The 25,899-nt window shown below is 34.3% G+C and overlaps 2 protein-coding genes across 4 annotated transcripts in view; both read right to left on the bottom strand.

Annotated features, from left to right (window-relative positions):
• LOC140449763 (uncharacterized) overlaps positions 1 to 12,703 on the bottom strand; it is a 104,507-nt gene extending 91,804 nt beyond the window's left edge. Inside the window, exons 1-3 of one of the 3 annotated variants that reach the window (XM_072543094.1) lie at positions 12,571 to 12,703; positions 12,028 to 12,346; positions 10,301 to 10,453 (exon numbers count right to left, since the gene is read on the bottom strand). In XM_072543094.1, the coding sequence (XP_072399195.1) occupies positions 10,301 to 10,453; positions 12,028 to 12,319 (445 nt within the window). In that variant the 5' untranslated portion in view covers positions 12,320 to 12,346; positions 12,571 to 12,703. Of the gene's footprint in view, positions 1 to 10,300; positions 10,454 to 12,027; positions 12,347 to 12,444; positions 12,542 to 12,570 lie in introns of those variants that run through there. The other 2 variants (XM_072543093.1, XM_072543095.1) reach the window with 2 other exon arrangements.
• Positions 12,704 to 20,345: 7,642 nt separating this feature from the next.
• LOC140449764 (uncharacterized) lies at positions 20,346 to 24,176 on the bottom strand. The gene is made up of 3 exons (XM_072543097.1): positions 23,817 to 24,176; positions 23,685 to 23,762; positions 20,346 to 23,556 (listed from the first exon to the last, which is right to left on the bottom strand). The coding sequence occupies exons 1-3, from the start codon at positions 24,040 to 24,042 to the stop codon at positions 23,183 to 23,185; spliced, it is 678 nt and encodes a 225-aa protein (XP_072399198.1). The 5' UTR covers positions 24,043 to 24,176; the 3' UTR covers positions 20,346 to 23,182.
• Positions 24,177 to 25,899: the final 1,723 nt, after the last annotated feature.

Genomic DNA, 25,899 nt, shown 5'->3' with positions numbered 1-25,899 from the left:
ACTGTTTTAAATTCGCTTTAAGGTATCGATTTAAATGGTCCAATGTGCTGAATTGTACAATAGTAAATTCTCCCTATTTTTAAAATACTGTTATGACAGAGATATAAACCTTAGATTTAAATTTATGATATAAATATAGAGTTAATAGTTTATAGAACAGTAATTCAGATTTTGAAGTATATAATTCAATCAATTTCAAAAAACAAAAAAAAAAAAAAACAAAATAAGAGCAACAGAGATGGAATTCCTAAGGAGAAGCTGCAGAGTAACAAGAAGAGACAGAATAAATAACATGGAGATTAAGAGGAGAATGGGAATGAACTCCGACATAATAGACTACATCGAACAGAAGAGATTAACATGGTACGGACATGTCAGAAGAGCAGACCAAAATCGGTGGATAAATAGAATAACAGAGTGGAGCCCGATAGGAAGAAGAAAGAGAGGCAGACCCCGAAGATCTTTCAGAGATGAGGTGGACGAAGCAATGAGTAGAAGAAACCTACAGGAAGGGGACTGGCTAAACAGGAAAAATTGGAGAAAACGGTTGAGTGAAGGAATACAGTGAAAACTGTGGAAATCCTTGTATATATATAAGTATATAATTACTATCATTGAGTTTAGTATTGTAAACAAGTTGGTTTTTGAATTAAAAGTTATTTAAACGAAGTTTAACAATACTTAAGTGATCAAATAGTGTAATTTATTTTGTCGAATATTCAATTAGTATTAAAAAAAAAACAAAAAAACTTACTTATTCTCTTATTCTCCTAATCTTAAAACTATCATCAACGATCAGATTCACAGCCATAATTAGTCGGCGATATATGAAACTGTATATAAATTTTCGTTACTTTTTAATATCTGTAACGACTTGTTACTTTAACTATCAATAGCCGGTATGTTATACCCGTTACTTTCGGAACTTTTAAGAGTACATCCACTCAAAGCAAACAAATATTTAAAACTAACAAAGTGAAATATTAGATTCTTTTTCTGGTTTCTGAACCATCGATCTGCCAATTTCTTTTCATTTATATTAAAAATAGTATATTTCTTTTTATTACAGTGGTAGTACCTAATGAAGTAATAAAATAGTATAATATCAAAGAAACCCGGCACGCCTCTTTGGTGTTTACATTTCACGGAAAGCTTACCCAAATGTCTGTAATTATATTTATTTATAGTAGCGTTTGTGTAAAAATTTTTGTTATTTTCGGATTAAATTTCACAATAAATTTTGCGTCTATCTGAACATCTATTAACTGAAATAATTTTAGTTTAGATGTCATACTAGTAGATCCTTTTTATTGGAATAATGATTAGACCAATTTACCTTCATACTTCTACTTGCACAGTAAAATATTCGTTGTCGAAGTAATCCAAAACAGTCGTATATTCGTGGAATAACCTATAGATGATATATACTCGTACGAATTTTAACTCTCATAAATCCAGACCGTAAAAATTTATTAGAGAAGAGAATATTTTTGTAATAAGTACCTATTTTTAACAAATTGTGGCATTAACCAAATCAATATCGTCAAACTAACTTCTAAGGTAACAAATACCGCGAAACCCATAGACGAATTAGAGCTGAGATAAGAAAATCTAAAGAGAAATGGTTCTCGGAGAGATGCGAAGAAATCGAACAGTGCGAAAAGGTATACGACTATCACAATATGCATAAGAAGATAAAGGAACTCACAACAAAGAAAAGCTACAATATTTTATCGAAAGGGCTATGCGATGATAATGGAAATCTACAACTAGACCCCGACAAAATAGTTAGAATCTGGGAAACTTATGTGGAACAACTGTTTAATGATGACCGTCCTAGTGGGTATACACTGAGCAATGATGATACTGGCCCTTCTATTCTAAAATCAGAAGTGGAGAATGCTATAAAGGGTCTTAAAAATAACAAAAGACCAGGCAACGATAACGTATACGGGGAAGTATTGAAAATGCTGTGCGAAACAAACAGTCAATTTCTAGACTCACTCGTCAGACTCTTTAACAATATTTATAACAGCGGGGAGTTTCCTGAAGACTGGCTAGAGTCAACTTTTGTTGCCATACCGAAAAAACCAAAAGCAAAGTCTTGTGATCAACATCGGATGATAAGTCCAAGTAACCACATTTCGAAGGCATACACCAAGGTTATCTACAACAGAATAAGCAAAAAATGCGAGGATAACATTGGAGACTCGCAGTTTGGGTTTCGGAATTCTCTTGGGACAAGAGAAGCACTTTTTAGTCTACAGGTACTTATCCAGCGCTGCAGAGATATGAACAAAGACGTGTACATATGCTTTATAGACTACGCAAAAGCATTCCATAACGTAAAGCACGAAAAGATAATTGAAATTCTCCATAAGATCGGAGTCGACTACAGAGACATTCGAACAATAGCGAGTCTCTATTGGGGCCAAACAGCTAAAGTGAAAGTAGGATCTACATTTACCAATAAAATTGAGATCAAGAAAGGGGTACGACAGGGCTGTATCTTGTCTTCTATTCTCTTTAATATATACTCAGAAGAAGTATTTAAGACAGCGCTGGAGGAAAGCACAGAAGGCATAAAGATAAACGGACAAATAATTAATAACATAAGGTATGCTGATGACACTGTGATTCTAGCAAGTAGCATGGAGGAACTGAGTTGCCTAATGAGTAAGATACAAAAAACAAGTGTACAATACGGACTCAGACTAAATATCACAAAAACCAAATGGATGTTAGTAAGCAAAACCCAACAACCACCACAGCAACTGATATTAGACGATGAAAGAATTGAACACGTGGATTCGTACATCTACTTGGGAACAACAGTTAACTCAAATTGGAATCAAGCGAAGGAAATACGTATAAGGGTAGAAAAGGCAAGAGCATCGTTCACTAGCATGAAGCAAATTTTCACCTCTAAAAGCCTCACCCTACCTCTCAAAATTCGACTTCTGAAATGTTATGTATTCCCGGTTTTGTTATATGGAATGGAGGCGTGGACAATGACCGCAACATTGATGAAAAAAGTAGAGGCCTTCGAAATGTGGGCTTACCGACGTATATTACGTATATCCTGGACTGAGCACGTGACCAACGAAGAGGTACTACGCCGGATAGGTAAAGAGAGAGAGGTAGGAATAAGTATAAAGAAAAGAAAGTTGGAATACTTGGGTCACGTTATGAGACACAATAAATATAGAGTACTACAACTGATCGTCCAAGGGAAAATAGACAGCAGAAGGGGTCCAGGGAGGAGAAGACACTCGTGGCTCCAAAACTTGCGGCAATGGTTCGGATTGTCATCTGCTGAACTATTCAGATCTGCCGCAAACAAAGTCAGAATAGCCATGTTGATTGCCAACGTTCGGAACGGACAAGGCACATGAAGAAGAAGAAACTTCTAAGGTCTACGAAAACCGAAAATGTGATACATGTAGAACATATAATTTAAAATTTAAATAGTGAAATCATTTTCATATTTTCTCTGCTTAGACCAAAATAAATGTCTCGAGAAAAATGAATTCTGTCTGTTTAATTTCAAATACGGTTGTGTAAATGAATCGATACGTTTCTCCTTCCTGTAACCCTACGAACTTGAAAGTAGACTAGGTAATTAGCCCAGGGAAATAAGCAAGGACAGTTGTTTGGAGTAATATGGACCTCTAGAATAAGAACCTATATGTTTCTTGCAGTCGATTTTTTGGACTTAATTAATTATTAACAAATTAAGGTAAAAAAAAACGTAAATTTTCGCTGTTTTCGTCTGTCAGCAAAAAGTAAAGCGTGTGAAACAAATTTGAGAAGAGAAGAAACTTATAAGTCATATAAAAACTTTCAAAATGGCGTTTTATAAACGTTCCTATCCTTATTTGTTGCTTAGAAAGTTGCAAAAGTTCTGGGCACTGAGTTAATTTAGTGATGAATTTTCATCTTCGGAAAAGCTTTTCCAGGTTTCTTCAATGATGGTCAGTAAATGATCTCTATTTTGGGGAATCACATTTAATTTTTGTATTTTGTTGATCATAAATCCCCAAACGTTCTCTATTGGATTAATATCTGGACTTTTAGAGAGCCATAGAAGAGCTTCAATGTTATTTTCTCTAAGGTAATCCCGTACACGGTGAGCTGTGTGGATTGAACAGTTGTCATGCTGAAAAATAAAATTATTGTTGGGGAAATAACCAATAGCAACATCACATTATTTAAAATTAAAATATGTAAATAGCTTCCAGTATTGAATCGTCCTTTAATTCTCCAATACGTTCCTAAACTTACTCTTTACATCCAAGCCCAAACATTTATAGAAAACCGTCCGGACTTATCACTTGACGAAATATAGTTTTTGTTAAACCTATTTCAAGGTGGTCTATAAACCGTAATACGGCCATCATAATGAAACTGGAATACTTTTTCACCAGAAAAAATTACACAGCTCCAAAAATTGACTGAATCATTTAAAACGTAATTTAAAGCAAATAGGAGTCTACTTCGTTTATGTTCCTCGCTAAATTTGTATGTTCGGGCGGCTGCACATTTTTTTTAAATCTGTTGTTCTAATTCTCCTTAATGCTGTAATTATAGAAACATTAAAGTTTGTATTAACTATTACTTGCCTTGCCGTATGGAAGAGATACGCTCTTAAATAATTAGTTAATGTTTCATCTTGTTGGGCTGTAGTAATAACTGATCGCCCACTCCCTCCCGTTCTATCCAAAGTCTGCTCGTTTTCCCATCTATTTTTAATGTTGTGGATTGTGGTTTTGTTTGTTCCTATCCTATTTAACTCAGACAGTTGTCGGGCAGATCAACCATCTTCAATTTTAGAAATTATTCTCGTTTTATCAACTTACTTGGCTTCGTTAAAAATTAACTTTGATCAACTTGTCAAATCTGACTGATGGCAAGTAATTAAATTTAAATAAGTCGTCGAGGACTGGACCTAGTCCTTTTTTTATGTTTAATCATTCGGATACGTTCGGGAAGTTTCCACGCACCGATAATATCTATAGATACTGAACGAACAGTTTTGAGTTATTAGTGGATTTTTTAAGACACACGATAGTATCTTACTCCGCTTAATTTTATTCTCATTATCATTTATACACTGTAAATCATTTAATTTTTTAAAAAATATGCATCTCAACGGGTAGATAAAGGTTTTTTGTTTACATTTTATACATATTAATATAAAAAAGTAATAGTCTATTTATAAATACAAGCGAATTACAATTGGGTTGTGGATTCAACCTCTATAAGGAGCATTACAGTGAGATATTGGATTGTAATGTAATACTGTCACGTTTTGAAAAGCGTTTTTTCGCCCCGGATAATTATAGTTTATAGTCTACGTAGGACAAAGGATGCTAGTTTTTCACATTTATCGTTCATGTAATAAATAATAAATAAATCTTGGTAGTTTGCCTGTTACTAAACTTATAGGCATAAAATCTAGTTAACAGTTCGTGTTCGGTAGGTAATTGAAGTTTAAAATTATAGTAGATGCATTCCAATGTTCCCTGTGCCAATACCCTAGGTTTAAAGATCCTTCAAACATTTTGGATATTAACTCAACCCTATCTCTGGTTATTAAAATAATTAGATAAGGTTTTTTGTTGTTAATGATAAAAATAATACCTATCTAAAAACTTTATACATTTTTGAACGTTATTTTTTTTATTTAGATTTAGTGCAATTCCGTTATCTGTGATGGCAACAATGAATTGATTCACGAACCATTGTATCCAGTCTGAACACAGGTTTCTTCTTCTTCATGTGCCTTGTCCGTTCCGAACGTTGGCAATCAACATGGCTATTCTGACTTTGTTTACGGCAGATCTGAATAGTTCAGCAGATGACAATCCGAACCATTGCCGCAAGTTTTGGAGCCACGAGTGTCTTCTCCTCCCTGGACCCCTTCTGCTGTCTATTTTCCCTTGAATGATCAGTTGTAGTACTCTATATTTATTATGTCTCATAACGTGACCCAAGTATTCCAACTTTCTTTTCTTTATACTTATTCCTACCTCTCTCTCTTTACCTATCCGGCGTAGTACCTCTTCGTTGGTCACGTGCTCAGTCCAGGATATACGTAATATACGTCGGTAAGCCCACATTTCGAAGGCCTCTACTTTTTTCATCATTGTTGCGGTCATTGTCCACGCCTCCATTCCATATAACAAAACCGGGAATACATAACATTTCAGAAGTCGAATTTTGAGAGGTAGGGTGAGGCTTTTAGAGGTGAAAATTTGCTTCATGCTAGTGAACGATGCTCTTGCCTTTTCTACTCTTATACGTATTTCCTTTGCTTGATCCCAATTTGAGTTAACTGTTGTTCCCAAGTAGATGTACGAATCCACGTGTTCAATTCTTTCATTGTCTAATATCAGTTGCTGTGGTGGTTGTTGGGTTTTGCTTACTAACATCCATTTGGTTTTTGTGATATTTAGTCTGAGTCCGTATTGTGCACTTGTTTTTTGTATCTTACTCATTAGGCAACTCAGTTCCTCCATGCTACTTGCTAGAATCACAGTGTCATCAGCATACCTTATGTTATTAAGTATTTCTCCATTTATCTTTATGCCTTCTGTGCTTTCCTCCAGCGCTGTCTTAAATACTTCTTCTGAGTATATATTAAAGATAATAGGAGACAAGATACAGCCCTGTCGTACACCTTTCTTGATCTCAATTTTATTGGTCAATGTAGATCCTACTTTCACTTTAGCTGTTTGGCCCCAATAGAGACTCGCTATTGTTCGAATGTCTCTGTAGTCGACTCCGATCTTATGGAGAACTTCAATTATCTTTTCGTGCTTTACGTTATCGAATGCTTTTGCGTAGTCTATAAAGCATATGTACACGTCTTTGTTCATATCTCTGCAGCGCTGGATGAGTACCTGTAGACTAAAAAGTGCTTCTCTTGTCCCAAGAGAATTCCGAAACCCAAACTGCGAATCTCCAATGTTATCCTCGCATTTTTTGCTTATTCTGTTGTAAATAACCTTGGTGTATGCCTTCGAAATGTGGTTAATTAGACTTATCATCCGATGTTGAACACAGGTTTACATTGGGAAAAAAGTGTAGGTACCAGATTTATATGACGGGCCTGCAAACTTCTTGAAAAAATGATAAATAAAAGACTCACTTGGTTCCTTGAAAACTATATTATTCCCCACGCTCAATTTGGCTTCCGACGTCATCGGTCTACTCTTGATAACCTTGTTCTTCTTCAAACACACATTTATCAAGCAATCAGCAATCAACAAGATGTCGTAGCAACTATATTTGACATTGAAGGGGCATTTGATTCAATCTCCAGAAAAGCAATAATTGACAAACTGTACCATTATAATTTAGATGGTAATATTCTCTCATTTGTAAAAAACTTTCTAACTGGAAGAACCTTTTTAAGTCCTTGCCAATGGTAAACTTTCTCAATCTCTTCCTCAAAATCAAGGTGTCCCTCAAGGATCTGTATTAAATTCAACTCTATTCATTCTTGCAATCAACGAAATTTGCAGGTTCTTTCCTGCTCTTATCAAATATGTTCTTGAGGAGGCTAGGGCCCATACAGGGTTTTAAGTCCAGAATGATGATGTACCGACGATATTATCGTTATTCTTGTGGTATTTTCGTGGTATGATTTAATTTAATAATATTGAGAATCGTACAGTGAAACATACACATATGTTCAAAAGTTTGGAATATTAGAATATTTCATGTTTTTATTGATTTTTGTATATATAAACTCTTCTAAATAGTTAAACATCATTTTGTTTCAGTTCTCAACAATACTAAATAAATCTCAAAACCAGATAAACGATATGCAACAAAATTGTTTATTCTCTTGGAGTGAAAAACTTACAATGTACAAATTTCATTTAAAAATAAATAAGTATAGAAAAAATAATTTTTAATAAAACTAATAATTAGTATTTCCTCCATTGGCATGTATGCATGCCGTTAGCCGATTTGGCATGCTGCCGATTAACTGGAAGAGCTGGGCTTGCGGAATTCTTTCCCATTCTTCACGAGCAGCATCTTTTAGTTCTGGAAGTCTAATAGGGGGATTGTTCCGCTTCTTGATGCGTGTTTTGAGAATGTCCCAAGCATGTTCAATACCGTTCATGTCGGGGGAATTCGAGGGCCACTGTAATTTAGATATTCCTTCTTCTTCCAGAAAATTTTGTACTGCTGCTGTTCGATGAGGAGGTGCGTTGTCATGCATAAACACAAATTCATCACCTACTGTCCGTCGGAATAGACGTACGACAGGATTTAAAACTTCCTCGATGTACACAGCACCAGTAACTCTTCTCTCCAGAACCAGCAGTGGCGTCCATGTACCACTCATAATACCATCCCAAACCATAATACTGCCACCTTCAAATGGGACACGCGGTTGGGTTGTTTTTAGTCGGGCTTGTCGTCCTGGGGCCCTCCAACACAGTGTTCTTCGCGAATCAGATACCAAGCCAATTTTTGACTCATCAGAGAACATCACGTTATTGCAGTTAGGACCATGATCCACCATTTCTCTAGCCCATTGCAAGTTTACTATTTTGTGTTGGTTGGTTAGTTTAGGAACACGTAGCAGTCTTCTACGATACAAATTTACCGCATTTAGTCTGCGTGTTATTGTTTGCCGTAAAATATTCAGTCCTTGAAGCCTAGAAATTTCTCTGCATATACCAGTTGTAGATTTCAGACGATTTCTACAAGCTATCAATGTTATTTGCCAGTCTTGTGATGCTGTTGTAAATCGACTTCTACCACATCTGGGACGATCCTTGACGTCATTTGTATCTTGGATTTTTTTTAAATTTTCGATACAGAACTCTGAGTAACATTAACAATATTCGCGATATAATTTTGACTAAAGCCGTTGTAACAAAGCAATTACTCTAGATCTGTCAAAATGATATATCACGTTTCTAGTCATTTTTAAAGGGCTCAATTCATATTTAAACAAAGACTGAAATAATGTGTAAATACGCTAATCAGTTGAATGTGACTAAATCATACAAAAACGATTCAAATTTTTTTTCATTTTCATTTAAAAACGCCCTAGAATAACAACAGTTTTAAAACCACCATAGGCGTATACAATAATTATTGTAATTTATACCAATATTTAACTTCGAAAAATTTTTAATGGATTTTTAATTGTAAAAATGGGTAAATATGTTTTTTAGGTTTAGATTTTATCATTTGAACAATGGAGTACCTAAGCTCTGACGTCACAATGGGCAACCTTTCCAAACATTTCTAATTTGTGTGTATTTGTCCCATAAAAAGTTGAAAATATTGTTTTTTTTTTAATTGTATGTAAATGTAAAATTGATTTAAAACTAAACTCCTTCCAAATTTTCCCGAGAAAACTGTTCTAGTAATGGACAGTGCGTTCTAACACTCCAGGAAGTTGGAAAGAGTTCCAAACAATTCTGACACTAAGGAGGAAATAAAGAAGTGGTTGCACTGAAAGGTTATTTATTTTGAAGAAGATTACTTGAAATCTGAGTTGTTGGACGTAGTAGACCTAGTAGTAGCTTTCTGTCGGCGACGCGTTCCAATTTTCAAACATCAAACTTTTATTACAATTTTTCTTGAAGACTGAGTTTAAACAATACTTTGCTATGTCGGCGAATATTTGTGATGATTCTATTAGCTGAGAACCGCGATATGATTGTCGTAACTGAGAAAGACGAGATAATATGCGTAGAGAGCGTCGAGCGATATATCCTACTAAGGACGATGTATAATTCAGATAATTGCGGTCACGAAGAACCAGCTTTTATAGAGACTTTCAAGCGAGGGGAGATTTTTACGATATTTTTATGGGATTATAGTTTTGCAAATTGAAAAGCAATAAAATATTTTACTACCGGCTATTAAAAAACCTTTTTAGTGAGAGGTCGTAAAATAGCATGAAAAAAATGCAGGTGTGTAAAATAATCGATTCAAATTGTTTTTATACCGATAATGTCGCGTCGGGTTGATGCCTCAGAACTGTGTAAATAATCTTTCTTAAAATATATATGGAAAGGTCTGATTTATGAGATAACAAAAATTTACATTAACACATTTAACAAAAACTTAAATTTCTTGTGGTAAAGTAAATATAATAAAGAAATTTAGTACAGAGGTGTACTCTGTATTATTAATAAGAAATATGTCACAGGGCTGTACTACATTTTTTTGTGTCAGTATCTAGTACACTTATTAGAAAGAAATGGGGCAATGAAAGAATGGTTTAATAAGAACTATATATGGATTCTTGTTATATACTTACCTTTTTCTATTGTTTGTTTTTCTTCATATGGAATAAGTTTAATTTCATCTTCTATTTCAATTTTTAATGAGTATTCATTTAAGTCTGATTCATCAAGTGTATCATGTGTACATTCTCTATTGGGCTCCTCTTTAATATCATTTTTGAAGCTATCTAAAAGATCATATCCACCTTATTACAAATTTCTGCTCTACAGCAGACTTGACTAAATACTTGTTTTACTTAAACCAGGTATTAAACCACAATGTTTTTTCTATAATAATTTTATCTATACTCAAATAGCTAAATGACTAATATTTTATATGTATAATCCCAACTGAACTCAATTACCTGAGTTTGTAGCAAAAAGCAGGAAAAAAATTGAAAAAATTGGTTGATGAAATTCATACACCACAGGAACAGATAAGTGCCATTTGCAGAATTTACATTGTTTAATTTGACAATAAGCATTGTAAGTAATAATTCTGAAAATTTTGAGAGTTGTTGTGAAGATTACATACTGATAACACAAGTGATTATAAAGTGAAAAACAATATAACAAGTAAAAAGTCTAGGAAAGCAACACTGAAAATAGAAAAAAGTAAGGCTATATTGATAAGATAAACAAAGAGCTGGTATTAAACTAAAACCAGCACAAATACTAACAGGTGTTGCCAGATTTAGAGCGAATAGTTATACTTTCGCATGAAATTTAACAGTCTTACCCACACCTGTCGTAAGACTAGTTGTTGCTCCCTTATACATGTCTCTCATAGGAACCTCTAGGAACTCTATCGAATGGTTTCTCAGGATCAATGAATACCATATGAGCATTTGTTTCTTTATTTCTGTATTTTTTATACTCTACAAAAACTTGAAAGATGGAGAGAATACATCCAGAAACTTTTTGAAGACTAAAGGCAAAAATCCTTATTAAACGAGGCGGCCATTGATAAGGAACCAAATATTACTAAAGAAGAAGCATAAAGTACTATATGCAATAAAATTAACAAAAGACAATACAGCTACAGGGCATGATCACCAGCAGAAATACCTAAATTGATCAATAGAAGTTCTAGTGAATTTGTTTAACTCTATATACCATCAAGGAAGTATTCCTAAAGAATTATTAAAGTCTACTTTGATCACATTACCCAAAAAACCAAATTCAAGAGAATGCTGTGATTATCGAAAGATTAGGCTGATAAATTGCACCCTCAAAATATTCTTACAAATTATTCATAACGGAATCTATCATGGGGCACAATTTGGCTTCAGAAATGCTCTTGAAGCAAAAGAAACCTTATTTGAAATACAAGTGTATACAAGTGTTAGTCCAAAGGCGCATGGATATATATCAACCACGGAGCATCTGCTTTTTTAGATTACAACAAAGCATTCAATAAAATGAGACACAGCCCTGAAGTGACGTTGAAGTGTATTTATAGTCTTGATACAGTAAGTATTTGATTGCAACTATCTTCTCTCCGCAATTCCAATTCACTGTTGTCTAACTTGTTGTTTATTGATATTTCGGGCATTAGTTTAGGGCACCCATCATAACCAACCATTCATAATCAATTCTTTTAAATTAATAACATAAAGGAAATGATCCATAATAATAATAATAGATATTTAATCAACAATATTTTTATGTATCATTTACAACTGTGAATAAAAAAAGAAATTCTTATTTCAAAGAAAATTTAAATTAATTTCACAACCCTTTGTATTGTAAACATACATACCATGTTCACTGCTTTGACTTTCTTTAGTAGTATGCTCTAGTTTTATACTACCATCACTATTAAAAGTCTGAAATCCTGCTAAATTTTCTTCATTCTGTTTAAATGTCATATTTTCAAATGATTTTTCTGTTTTAATTTGGTCCAAACTAATACCAGAAACTCCATGTTCATAGTGTTCAATATCTTCATAAACTGGAGCAGGTTCTTTTTTTATAAATTCGCACTTGACAAAAATACTATTCTCAAACTTGATATTTGTTACTATATCTTCATTTTCCTCTTTTCTTTGCATTTTATGGAAGTCCCAATTTTATGTTCACTAAAAAAATAGTTTGATTAATTTTTTAAGAATATTTGTCATGTCATCATGAGTTAGAATAGAATTCTAACCAAAGCCATAGATACATTATTATATACCTAATAATAAATACCCAAGGTACAATCAAAGAATATAGACGCTAAGCGTCTATATTCTTTGGTACAATGAATACACATGTGTAATGTGTATTCATTTTCATTGTACCATGATAAATAGATAAATACCTAATATTTAGTAATTCTAAAGTAGACTTTACATTACATGATTTTATCATATGACAATATCATATGAGATTTGTTATGATTCCTCGTTTCTATGATGATTTAAGAAATCGTGTTTACACTGCATGATAATACACACTTTACACTACATGATTTATCATGTGATTTGTCATATGATTTGGTCATAAGTGAAATTTACATGTTTACACTGTGTGATTTGTCATATGATTTTGTCATAAGCACTGTCATGCGGCTCGTCATAGCTTGTCACAGGAGAATAGGACGGTGCCTATTCCGCATGATAAAATCATATGATTTTCGGTAATAATACGGGTAACACCAACATATTTAAATATCGCGCCTTATTCTTATGTCAATTCAGTAACATTCCCTTACCCAGAGACAACATTCTTTATTTATTTTTTGTTTGTTGCATTGATATTGAACCTATTATCTAATGTGTGCTATTGTGTCGTATTTTTCTTTTATTATTTATTTAGTTTATTTTATTCTTAGTTTAGTGTTTTATAGTCTTCTTAGTCATAATTTTAGTTTAGTTTCTTTATTAATTATTTTTAATTTGGTATAATATCAACACAAAATTTGATATACCCTGTCCACGATTTCTTCGTAAGAGCCACGTGCGAACCCCAAAGGCGTCTGATCTTTTTCTTCTTACTGCTGTACGCTGTACGCAGTTGTTGCCGGCGTATTATTATTAAAAGTCGGGAAGCCAATGCAATCAAAGATTTATTTTCCATTATAATGGTTTCAAAATCTAATAGTTGATACCTATACTGTGTCTAATATCTCTATGACCATAAACAAAAAAAAATCAATAAAACCTCACTCATTGTCACTCATATCATAAGTCATAACTTATCATGCAATGTAAACACGATTTTTTAACACATCGTAGAAACGAGGAATCATAACAAATCTCATATGATATTGTCATATGATAAAATCATGTAGTGTAAAGTCTACTTAAGTTATGACTTATGATATGAGTGAGGTTTTCTTGATTTTTCTTTTTGTTTATGGTCATAGAGATATTAGACACAGTATAGGTATCAACTATTAGATTTTGAAACCTTTATAATGGAAAATAAATCGTTGATTGCATTGGCTTCCCGACTTTTAATAATAACGCGCCGGCAACAACTGCGTACAGATTACAGCACTAATACACACTTTACACTACATGATTTATCATGTGATTTGTCATAAAGTGAAATTTACATGTTTACACTGTATGATTTGTCATATGATTTTGTCATAAGCACTGTCATGCGGCTCGTCATAGCTTGTCACAGGAGAATAGGACGGTGCCTATTCCGCATGATAAAATCATATGATTTTCGGTAATAATACGGGTAACACCAACATATTTGAATATCGCGCCTTATTCTTATGTCAATTCAGCGACATTCCCTTACCAAGAGACAACATTCTTTATTTATTTTTTGTTTGTTGCATTGATATTAAACCTATTATCTAATGTGTGCTATTGTATCGTATTTTTCTTTTATTATTTATTTAGTTTATTTTATTCTTAGTTTAGTGTTTTATAGTCTTCTTAGTCATACTTTTAGTTTAGTTTCTTTATTAATTATTTTTAATTTGGTATAATATCAACAATAAATTTGATATACCTGTTCACGCCTCTATCCAATTTAAGTTTATGTTATACATTTTTACAACCCGGCAACATAGTAGCGTAGGAAAATATATTAGGCCATATGTGAAGATAAGGCGAGTCCCTGAAGGCACCCCAAAGACGACAGACAGCACTCAAGTACGAGACGGGATACGGTGATACAGCATTCAGAGCGAGCGGACATAATACTTAATAAGCGTTTATATATTGTATTGTGTAATTCAAAATAAAATCAGTTTTGTTTTCGCACGGAGTTTGATTATTAACCAGCGGCACAAGCGAAGTGCATATCAAGCAAATCCATGGTCTATTCGAGCCGGATCATCAAATTTTTGTGTTGAAACAGTGTAAATTCACCGAATTCCGAACTCATATTTGTGTCATCAAATTAGCGGGCGAAATAGTGCATTCATAGTGGCCCGAGCGCGTTATAGACTGTCGAACGTTGTTCATAAGACAGTTACATAATTGGACAACTGTGGGTTTTAAAATCTGTGAAGACCTATTATACGAGCTTGAGGCAAATCCTTGGCGCCAGGAGGCTAGCTGTTAGAATAAACATACAATATTTTGGTGAGCATTATCCATTTCACATTCCCTTATTTATCAGTCTTTGTACCTTTATTCTGCACATGTGATAATTCTGAGAACGTTAGGGTCGAATATCAAGCGATTTATATTCTGTTTCTGTTTACTGTTTAATTCATTATAAAATTATGGAGAATTTAAAGCGAAAAAGGGGCGGTTTTAAATGCAAACTCACAATATTTTCGAAATTTATATTAGCGTTAAATGATAAAATAACTAAGGGCGAAACGATTTCAGATTTAGAAGTATTACAGGCTATTGAAATGGTAAATAATATAGAACATTTACAGGGCGAATTCGATGAAGTTCAGGGGCAAATAGAAAATACGGTTCAATTTGAATTATTAGAGGATGAATATACGGAACGCGAAGAATTCTATAACAAATATTATTCACAATTAGCGGTAGCGCGAAAAATCATTCGCGATAATCAACAAGTAGCTTGTATAGAAAGCGATAAAGCAAGTCAGCGCTCTAAGAATTCATATACAGGGCATTGTATTGAGCTTAAACCTATCGAGTTACCAAAATTTGATGGTAATTATAATAATTGGTTAGATTTTGCAGATCTTTTTGAATCTTTAGTTAACAAAAATGAGTACTTAGACAATATAAGGCGTTTTCATTATTTACGAAGTTCATTACAGGGCGGTGCGGCGCAGGTCATACGAACATTAGAGTTTACCGCCGAAAACTATGCAGTTGCGTGGAAATTAATTAGGGAAAGGTACGATAATAAGAGATTATTAATTTCCAATCATGTTAATGCCTTATTTAATATAGAGCCAATACATAAAGAGTCGTCTAATAAATTGCGGCAATTAGTTGACATTTTTTCGAAGCATTTATACGCGTTAAAGCAGCTAGGGCTACCTACTGATTCGTGGGACATACTCCTTATTCATATTATTTCTTGTAAGTTCGATACATCGACTTTACGCGCATGGGAGAATAGCAAGACACATAATGAAATTCCTAGTTTTGATGATTTTAAAACGTTTTTAAAATCAAGGGCGGACCTCTTAGAATCTCTTGAGGTAAATCAAGCTGAAAAACAAAATACACGGAATATTTCTCAGGCGGGCGCATATCCACGGAATACGAAATATTCACATAACATTCGCGGTCTATATTCATCACAGGGAACTTTAAATAAATCGGATAATACACAGTGTTGCCCTATTTGCAAAAGGGAACACACCATTTATCAATGCGACGAATTTTCAAAACTTTCATCTAGGGACAGGTTTGATAAAGTAAGACAGGTCAATCTTTGCACGAATTGTCTTAAACCTGGACATTTCTATAAGCGGTGTAGACAATCAACATGCAAGAAATGTGCGTCAAAACACCATACGTTATTGCATCCAGATAGATCAAGCGAACAGAACGCAGCTTTAGTTCATCAACCGGTAGAAAACGCGAGCGATATACGATCTGCAGATAATATACAAGGTAGTTTAAACACTACCAATTTGTCAGTTTCGGCAGTTAGCGCTGCAGATCAAACTATACTGTCCACAGTATTAGTTAATATTTTTGACGGCCAAGGTAAGGCATACATAGTGCGAGCTTTGTTAGATTGCGGTTCACAAAGCTCATTCATAACCGAAAATTTATGCGATAAACTTGGATTAAAAACGACAAGCGCGAATATATCAGTCATGGGCATAAATAATACTGCATCTCCCGTTCGATTCAAATGCGAAATAAATATACAGTCGCGTAGCGATATAACTTTTCATAAAACTTTAAATTGTTTCGTAATACCAGAAATTACGGGGTGCGTGCCGGCATCTGAAATAAACATTAGCGATTTGCAGATACCTAAACATTTAAAATTAGCGGATAATTATTTTCATAAACCACAAAGGGTCGAATTGTTGATAGGAAGTGATCTATTTTGGCAAATACTGGGCGCAAACAGAATTAGTTTAGGTAAAAATAAACCATTCATGCAAGAAACAATGTTTGGCTGGATCATAGCAGGGCCGTATATCAGCCAAAACAAAGCATCAGAAAAGCGAATAACTAAGTGTAATTTCACAAACACAATCGAAGTTACAGAACAGCTAAGTAAGTTCTGGGAACTTGAAGAGGTTTTCAATGGAAAACCTGCACTCTCGGGCGAAGAAATTGCATGCGAAAAACATTTCGAAGATACGGTGAAACGCGACGCGACAGGCAAATTCATAGTATCATTGCCATTCAAGGAATCGATAAGTTCACTCGGTGATTCATTTCGTCAAGCAAAAAATAGATTTTTAAATCTCGAGCGTAAGTTGAATAAAGATGCCAATCTTAAAACTCTTTATAGCGAATTCATCCAGGAATATAAAGAATTAGGACATATGAAAGGTTTATGCAGAATTACGGAAGCGGCAACAGACTTTAGGGTAAATACTACATTTTATTTTATGCCACATCATCCAGTATTAAAAGAAAATTCTTTGACGACACGTTTGCGCGTTGTGTTCGATTGTAGTGCGCCAACTACAAACGGCATTTCATTAAATAGTATTCAAATGGCCGGACCAACCTTACAAAATGATTTACTCTCCATTTTATTGCGTTTTAGAACACACTTATATGTAGTTAGTGCGGATATAGAAAAAATGTACCGTCAGGTATTGGTTGCAGATGATCAAAAATCCTTACAATGTATCTTATGGCGAAATAATCCGGAAGAACCGATTGAAATATTTCAGTTACAGACAGTTACATACGGTATGAAATGCTCTTCTTACTTAGCGATTAAATGTCTAACGACATTGGCAGAGGAGCAAGAAGCTAAAAATCCTAACATTGCTAGCATTATTAAATCCGATTTTTATGTGGACGACCTTTTGACAGGTTTTGATTCAAAACAGAAAGCGCGCGAAGCATGTAAACAACTTTTTGAGGTCCTCAAAGGCGGGGGATTTACATTGCGTAAATTCTATTCAAATGATCCTGAAATATTACGAGATATACCAGATAATTCAACTACGGGTTCCGTTATTCAATTCGGTGAAAACGAGAAGGCGAAAACTTTGGGATTATTGTACTCACCGCAATCAGATACTATGTTTTATAGCATAAGTTCATCTCTAGGCCATATAATCACAAAGCGAACTTTATTATCGGACATAGCTCAAATTTTTGATCCCTTGGGTCTATTAAGTGCGTGTACCATCATAGCGAAAATTATGTTACAACAACTATGGCTCGAGCGTCTTTCATGGGATGATCCCATACCGGAGCATTTAGCAAATAATTATTTACAGTTTAGGAATAAATTAGGAAGCTTAAACAATTTAAAAATACCTCGGCATGTTATATGTTCTAGTAAGGTCAAACTAGAACTTCATGGATTTTGCGACTCCTCAGAAAAGGCGTACGGTGCTTGCATATTCATTAAATCTACCGATTCGTTAGGCAGGTCGTATTCATTCTTATTATGTGCAAAAAGCAAGGTTGCGCCCTTAAAGCCAGTTACCTTGCCGCGTTTAGAGCTCTGTGGAGCAGTAATTTTATCGCGTTTGACCAATAAGGTCAAAAATTCATTAAATGTGCAATTCGATACGTGTTACCTCTGGACAGATTCATCGATAGTACTTAGTTGGTTGAAAACAGCAGCCAATGCATTGAAGACCTTTGTTAGTAACCGCGTAGCAGAGATCCAGGAAACCACTTCGTTTGCGCAGTGGCGTCATGTGCCAGGCAAGGATAATCCTGCAGATCTAGTGTCCAGAGGCGTGGAACCAGATAAAATAATGGAGTGCAACTTATGGTGGCATGGACCGGAGTGGATCATGCAAGATTCAGATAAATGGCCAAATTTACAAGTTGTCCCCACTGAAACAAGCGAAACGAGGAAAAACATAAAGGTTTTTACGAATAAACTTGATGAAACACAGAATACGGAAGTATTTTCGTTTGAGCGCTTCTCTAATATTTTACGTTTAAAAAGAACCGCTGCATATGTGTTCAGATTCATTCGCATGTGTAAAAATAAGGAAAGAACTTCTGAACCCCTTTCTTTGGATGAAATACATTCTGCATTTAATCGTATTCTAAAACTGTGTCAATCACAGTCATTTTCTAATGAAATAAAGCATTTGAACCAAAAGGGATTTTTAGATAAAAACAGCAAACTCATAAATTTATCTCCATTTCTTGATGATCAGGGCATCATGAGAGTAGGCGGGCGTTTAAAGCATTCCGAGTTTACGTATGACAAAAAACATCCCATCATTTTAGCGGCAGATCATAGAGTTACGTCGTTAATATTTAATCATTTTCACAAGGATCTTATGCATGCTGGTCCTCAGCTTTTACTTGCAACTATAAGAGAAACTTTCTGGCCGTTATCAGGAAGAAATTTAGCGCGACGTACCGTACACAAATGTGTAAAATGTTTTAGATTAAAATCTAAATCCATTCAGCCAATAATGGGTGACCTACCTGCCCAGCGTCTCGCAGGTGGCCCACCATTTATTGTAACAGGTGTAGATTATGCGGGCCCTTTCTTAATTCGCGATAGAAAGGGTCGAGGTTGTAAACTAATAAAGAGTTACATGTGTCTTTTTATTTGTTTTTGTACGAAGGCCATACATTTAGAATTAGTTACAGAACTGTCTAAGGAATCATTTCTGTTGGCCTTTAAAAGATTTATTGCGCGACGAGGCAAGCCTCAAAAGATGGTCTCCGACAATGGAACCAATTTTATAGCAGCTAGTTCGGAGTTAAAATTGTTAAGCAAATTTTTAGAGCAGCACACTCCCGCGATAAGAGAATCCTTGCTAAAGAATAATATTTCGTGGTCCTTCATACCTCCCTATTCTCCACATTTTGGCGGACTGTGGGAAAGCGGAGTAAAAACAGTTAAACATCATTTGCATAGGGTTTGGGAAACGCGCACTTAACGTTCGAGGAATCTTATTCGTTGCTTGTGCAGATTGAAGCTATAATAAATTCCCGACCCATTCATCCTTTATCCTGTGATCCAAATGATCTCTCCCCATTAACTCCTGCACATTTTCTCATCGGAAGACCACTTATTACCAATCCAGATCCAGATTTGTTCCAGTTAATCGGCTCTCAAAATTCCAGCATATTCAGCAGCTTTCTCAGCATATATGGGAACGATGGAATAAAGAATACATCTCCGAACTACAAAAACGCACGAAATGGACTACTACTAATGGTGAAGTTGCAGAAAACACGTTAGTGCTCATAAAAGAGGACAATTTACCTCCATTAAGGTGGAAGTTAGGTCGCGTGATCGAACTTTTACGCGGCAGTGATGGTGTAGCCAGAGTTTTTAGGATAAAGACAGACAATGGTATCATAACTCGTTCTTTTTCCAAGGTGTGTCCGCTACCCGTTTCGGACTAAGCGTAGTTTAAACATTTGAACATTTAGCATTAGCAGACGATTTTGTTGGCAGTGTTTGCCAAGGCGGGGGCCATGTTCACGCCTCTATCCAATTTAAGTTTATGTTATACATTTTTACAACCCGGCAACATAGTAGCGTAGGAAAATATATTAGGCCATATCGATGGTGTAGCACACAAATGTTGTAAGTGCTAAAGTTACTGTTTTGAGAAAAATCGGTTTGAAGTTTAAACCTTTCTATTAAATCACGAATTCCTAAGAAAATCACAAATTATCTTCAATAAAGTCAAAAGACAATCAAATATAAGTTTAATTAATAACATTTAAAAAAAAATGACTTGTAATATTTTTGTTAAATACTTTGTTACTTACCACCTTTGTGCATAACCAGTACTTGGCAAACTGGTTCAAATTATGTTACGGTGAACAGATGATAAAACACAGGTTTTGATTCAAATAACAACAAACAATTAATCTTAACATTTTTCTTTAAATGAAATAACAAAATGTGTTAAAAAAGAATTAAAACAAAATTTGTATATTAAAAAAAAACTATTCGTTGTCGTCCGGTAATAATGTTTCATTAGTAACAGGAATGTCATTAATAAAATGAGCGTAATCTTGTGGAATAATACCGCAATTTAAAAGAGATAACAGATCCTTCTTCTTTTTTTGGGATACCGGCAATCTGTGAAAATATTTTTGGGTTAGTGCTAATGACTCCCAAGTTTGTGACCTTCCTCTTAGTTTCCTTGTATCAGAAACATCTATGGTTAAAAAAGTATCATCATACAAATTGTATTTATATTTAATTAAAAAAGGATCTTTTTTCTCAAAACGAATCCATTTAATTTTCAGCCACTGAACCTTTTCTTTATCTGTATTTAAAGTATTGTTAGGAGTCATAAGGTCAGCAAGTTTCTGTAGATCATAAAAATCGTTGAAATTTAAATTGTGTACACAGTATGGTTTAGGTTTTACTCTTGCAGCTGAAATTAGCACAGACCACTCTCTTGTAGAATAGATTTTTTTATGCTTTCTTGCTCTTTCGATTGTGGCGTGCATTGAATCAGCTTCCAAATAGGAGTGCCCTGTCTCCATAAATTTTAAATCGAAAACTTCCAAATGTTTAATTGTATTTACTGCATAGAGCAATGCTTATTCCTGTTCTGGCCTCCACATGTATCACTGAATGTAGAAACATGCGTCACAGTTTCCGATAAGCTATACAAGTATTTAAGGAGACACGTTCCTATTTCTGTACTGCCTTTTTTCCCATGGGTTTCGTCCCATACATAACAATGACCTGTTGCATCTGACGCATCAAAAATTGTAAAATTATATACATTTAGCTTTAACTTATAAAATATTTGATTATCTCCCGCAAATAGCACTGACAAAATTGCTTGTAAGTCAAATGTTGCGGCTCTAAAAGTTTGTCCTTTTTCTCTAGCGGCTCTTTCCTTATCTTCAGATTTCATCTGCATTGCATCCTTTTCTCTCTTTTTGTGACTGTCAAATTCCTCTTTTAATGGCTCCTTGTCTTTAGCAGTATTATAAGCATTACACTTAAAACACTGGTCCTTTTTCGGAATGAAAAAATCCAATGCTGGGTCATATTTGTGGAATATCTTCTGATAAACAAATTTAGAAACCTTGGTCACGTTTCGATTTTCACAGAAGCCAATGTATAATCTGTACATTTGGGATAAATTTAAATCTGAAGTTGTTTAAGTTGTTACTTACTTACAACTTAAACGTAAACAAAGAGAAGACTCAAATAATGAAAATATCAAGGAAACAAGGGACGGAAGATTAAATAGAAGTAATGATAGACCAACAAAAAATAATACAGACAAATTCATACAAATACTTAGGAACAGTAATCAACAACAAAGGAGACATCGAGGATGATCTTAACAACAGAATGGAAAACACAGGAAAACTATTCCAAGCACTAAATAGAGGATTCCTAAATAACAAAGAAATATCAACAAAGACCAAGATGACAATATACAAAACAATATATAGACCTACAGTGACATATGGAGCAGAAAATTGGATATTAAACAAAAGACATCAGAGCAGAATTCAGGCAGCAGAGATGAAATACCTCAGAAGAACGATAGGAGTAAAAAGAACTGATAGAATCAGAAATGAAGAAATAAGAGAAAGACTCAAAATCAAACCGATACTCGAGTCAATCAAAGAGAAAAAATTGGCATGGTTCGGACATCTAACCCGGATGGACAATAATAGACAAGTTAAAAGAGTGTGGGACGCCAAACCAATAGGGAAGAATAGAAGAGGAAGACCCATTAAAGAATGGAACAGTGACATCTCGCAGATACTACAGAGTAAGGGTAAGACTTGGCAGGAAGCAACACAGATGGCATCCAATAGGAAGGAATGGAGAAAGTTCGTTAAGAGCTAGGACACCTCAGAAGACTGTCAAATAGTGTATTGTAATGAATTGTATTTTAAACGGCCCAACACCGAAAGGTACAAATGGGTCTACTGATTAAGTAAGTAAGTAAGTTAAATCTGAAGACAAATACTGTTTCGTTGAATCTCGCCGGCAATAGTGTGATTCCACACGTGGAAAACTATCAATGTGTTCCTTGACAAGCAATACATCTTGTTCCTTTGTAACATTATGAGGTCTTTTACCTTTTCTTTTATCAAATCCAGTGTAGGTATGAGTATTACCCACATTTTTCATACATGTTTCAATTACCCGATGGGAAATATTAAATGTTTTACAAAAAAAAATTTAAACACACTCGAATTCTCAAGCCTTCGAAGTTTTTTAAATAAAAAATCCTTGAAGTTTTACGTCTTGACTGTTCTACTTGTTGTTTTCTTCTTTTTATTGGAACATCGGTCACTAATGAACTCAGGTGTCATTTTTGCCTATCATAGTCGCCCATTTCCCAGTATTCGCGACAAATAATTATTCTTAGTTCTTCAGAAATATTTTTTTCACATTTAGGTATACCTACATTTGGTGCAGTTAACGGGCAAAGGCTTCTTTTCTTCAACTGTTTTTCCACTACTGTTTATATATTTCTTTCCACTAAGCCTATTTCTTTTCACAATGGACCTTTTCCATAAAAACTTATTACCTTGTTTTCTCTTCTTTGTTTTATTGTTTTGTTGTGCGAGCTCTTCCCGGTGTTGTTCAAGGGGCTCTTCCATTATCTGGTCCTCATCTGAGCTTAATTCTGAATCTGAAGGTACGTATGACTCACTAGAATTTTCAAAAGGGTCTCTTTCACTTTCACTGTCATTGTTTGATGCATCCGAAAACATTTTTGCAGTCCCGGATGTGCTGGGAAGCTCACTTTGTAATCTGCTCACATCTACAAACAAAAAAAATTACAAATGTATAAAACAGGGACTATTAGTTACCTAAATTAACCATTTTTTAAATTTATTTCATATTATTTATGAGGTTTTCTCTACAATTACTTGATAGAATATTACTTACTTGATATACTTTCCGTGGATAGAATAACCTCAGACGTACTTGTGGAACTTTCCTTTTGATGATCAATTATACTAGAATCTAGAAAACAAAACTTTTACTTTTAAAATTAAACATGTCTTATAAATAACATACCAGTTTTCCTTTGCATTAATGCCAATTCTACTATTTTTGCCACCCTGGAAGTCATTTTATTACAGAAAATCAGGAGCAAGCACAAAATACTTTTGTCACTCAAGTAAACAATATTGTATAACCTCAAAATTAACACGTGTAAAGTAGTAGGTACACCATTTGTTGGATAAACCGTCAAAGAAATACATGCACAAATGTGGTAGGTGATTTTACAACAAGTGCGCATACAGATTTTAAGTGTAAAGTACTTATACTGAATGGCAGATGGCGCTAGAGGTATTAAATTTATGGATTTAATCTACCACCTTTGTGCATAATAATTCTATAGCTTTAAATATACTTACGTGATACTTAACTCATTTTTCCTACAGATTGCACTTACAACATTTGTGCGCTACACCATCGATATGTGAAGATAAGGCGAGTCCCTGAAGGCACCCCAAAGACGACAGACAGCACTCAAGTACGAGACGGGATACGGTGATACAGCATTCAGAGCGAGCGGACATAATACTTAATAAGCGTTTATATATTGTATTGTGTAATTCAAAATAAAATCAGTTTTGTTTTCGCACGGAGTTTGATTATTAACCAGCGGCACAAGCGAAGTGCATATCAAGCAAATCCAATACCCTGTCCACGATTTCTTCGTAAGAGCCACCTGCAAGCCCAAAGGTGTCTGATCTTTTTCTTCTTACTGCTGTAATCTGTACGCAGTTGTTGCCGGCGTGTTATTATTAAAATTCGGGAAGCCAATGCAATCAACGATTTATTTTCCGTTATAATGGTTTCAAAATCTAATAGTTGATACCTATACTGTGTCTAATATCTCTATGACCATAAACAAAAAGAAAAATCAAGAAAACCTCACTCATTGTCACTCATATCATAAGTCATAACTTATCATGCAGTGTAAACACGATTTTTTAAAACATCATAGAAACGAGGAATCATAACAAATCTCATATGATATTCTCATATGATAAAATCATGTAATGTAAAGTCTACTTAAGAAGAAAAGATCAGACGCCTTTGGGCTTGCAGGTGGCTCTTACGAAGAAATCGTGCACAGGATATATCAAATTTATTGTTGATATTATACCAAATTAAAAATAATTAATAAAGAAACTAAACTAAAAGTATGACTAAGAAGACTATAAAACACTAAACTAAGAATAAAATAAACTAAATAAATAATAAAAGAAAAATACGATACAATAGCACACATTAGATAATAGGTTTAATATCAATGCAACAAACAAAAAATAAATAAATAAATAAAGAATGTTGTCTCTTGGTAAGGGAATGTCGCTGAATTGACATAAGAATAAGGCGCGATATTCAAATATGTTGGTGTTACCCGTATTATTACCGAAAATCATATGATTTTATCATGCGGAATAGGCACCGTCCTATTCTCCTGTGACAAGCTATGACGAGCCGCATGACAGTGCTTATGACAAAATCATATGACAAATCACACAGTGTAAACATGTAAATTTCACTTTATGACCAAATCATATGACAAATCACATGATAAATCATGTAGTGTAAAGTGTGTATAACTTCTAAGCGAATTTCTAAGTTCTAACTCGATGCAACTTATACATTATAAAAACATGGCAACACTGTCAAAGTGTCAAACCCGTCAAACCCAAATATTTTGTTCCATGGTCGACATTTGCGTCTAAGTTCTGGTTGCCTTCTTATTAAAGTAGACTTTACACTACATGATTTTATCATATGAGATTTGTTATGATTCCTCGTTTCTATGATGTTTTAAAAATCTTGTTTACACTGCATGATAAGTTATGACTTATGATATGAGTGACAATGAGTGAGGTTTTATTGATTTTTCTTTTTGTTTATGGTCATAGAGATATTAGACACAGTATAGGTATCAACTATTAAATTTTTAAACTATTATAGTGGAAAATAAATCTTTGATTGCATTGACTTCCCGACTTTTAATAATAATACGCCGGCAACAACAGCGTACAGCAGTAAGAAGAAAAAGATCAGACGCCTTTGGTCTTGCAGGTGGCTCTTACGAAGAAATCGTGGACAGGGTATACCAAATTTA

This window comes from Diabrotica undecimpunctata, chromosome 9 (genome assembly GCF_040954645.1).
Source record: "Diabrotica undecimpunctata isolate CICGRU chromosome 9, icDiaUnde3, whole genome shotgun sequence".
In the NCBI taxonomy this organism is placed as follows: Eukaryota; Metazoa; Arthropoda; class Insecta; order Coleoptera; family Chrysomelidae; genus Diabrotica; species Diabrotica undecimpunctata.
This window is presented reverse-complemented; position numbering and strand designations above follow the sequence as displayed.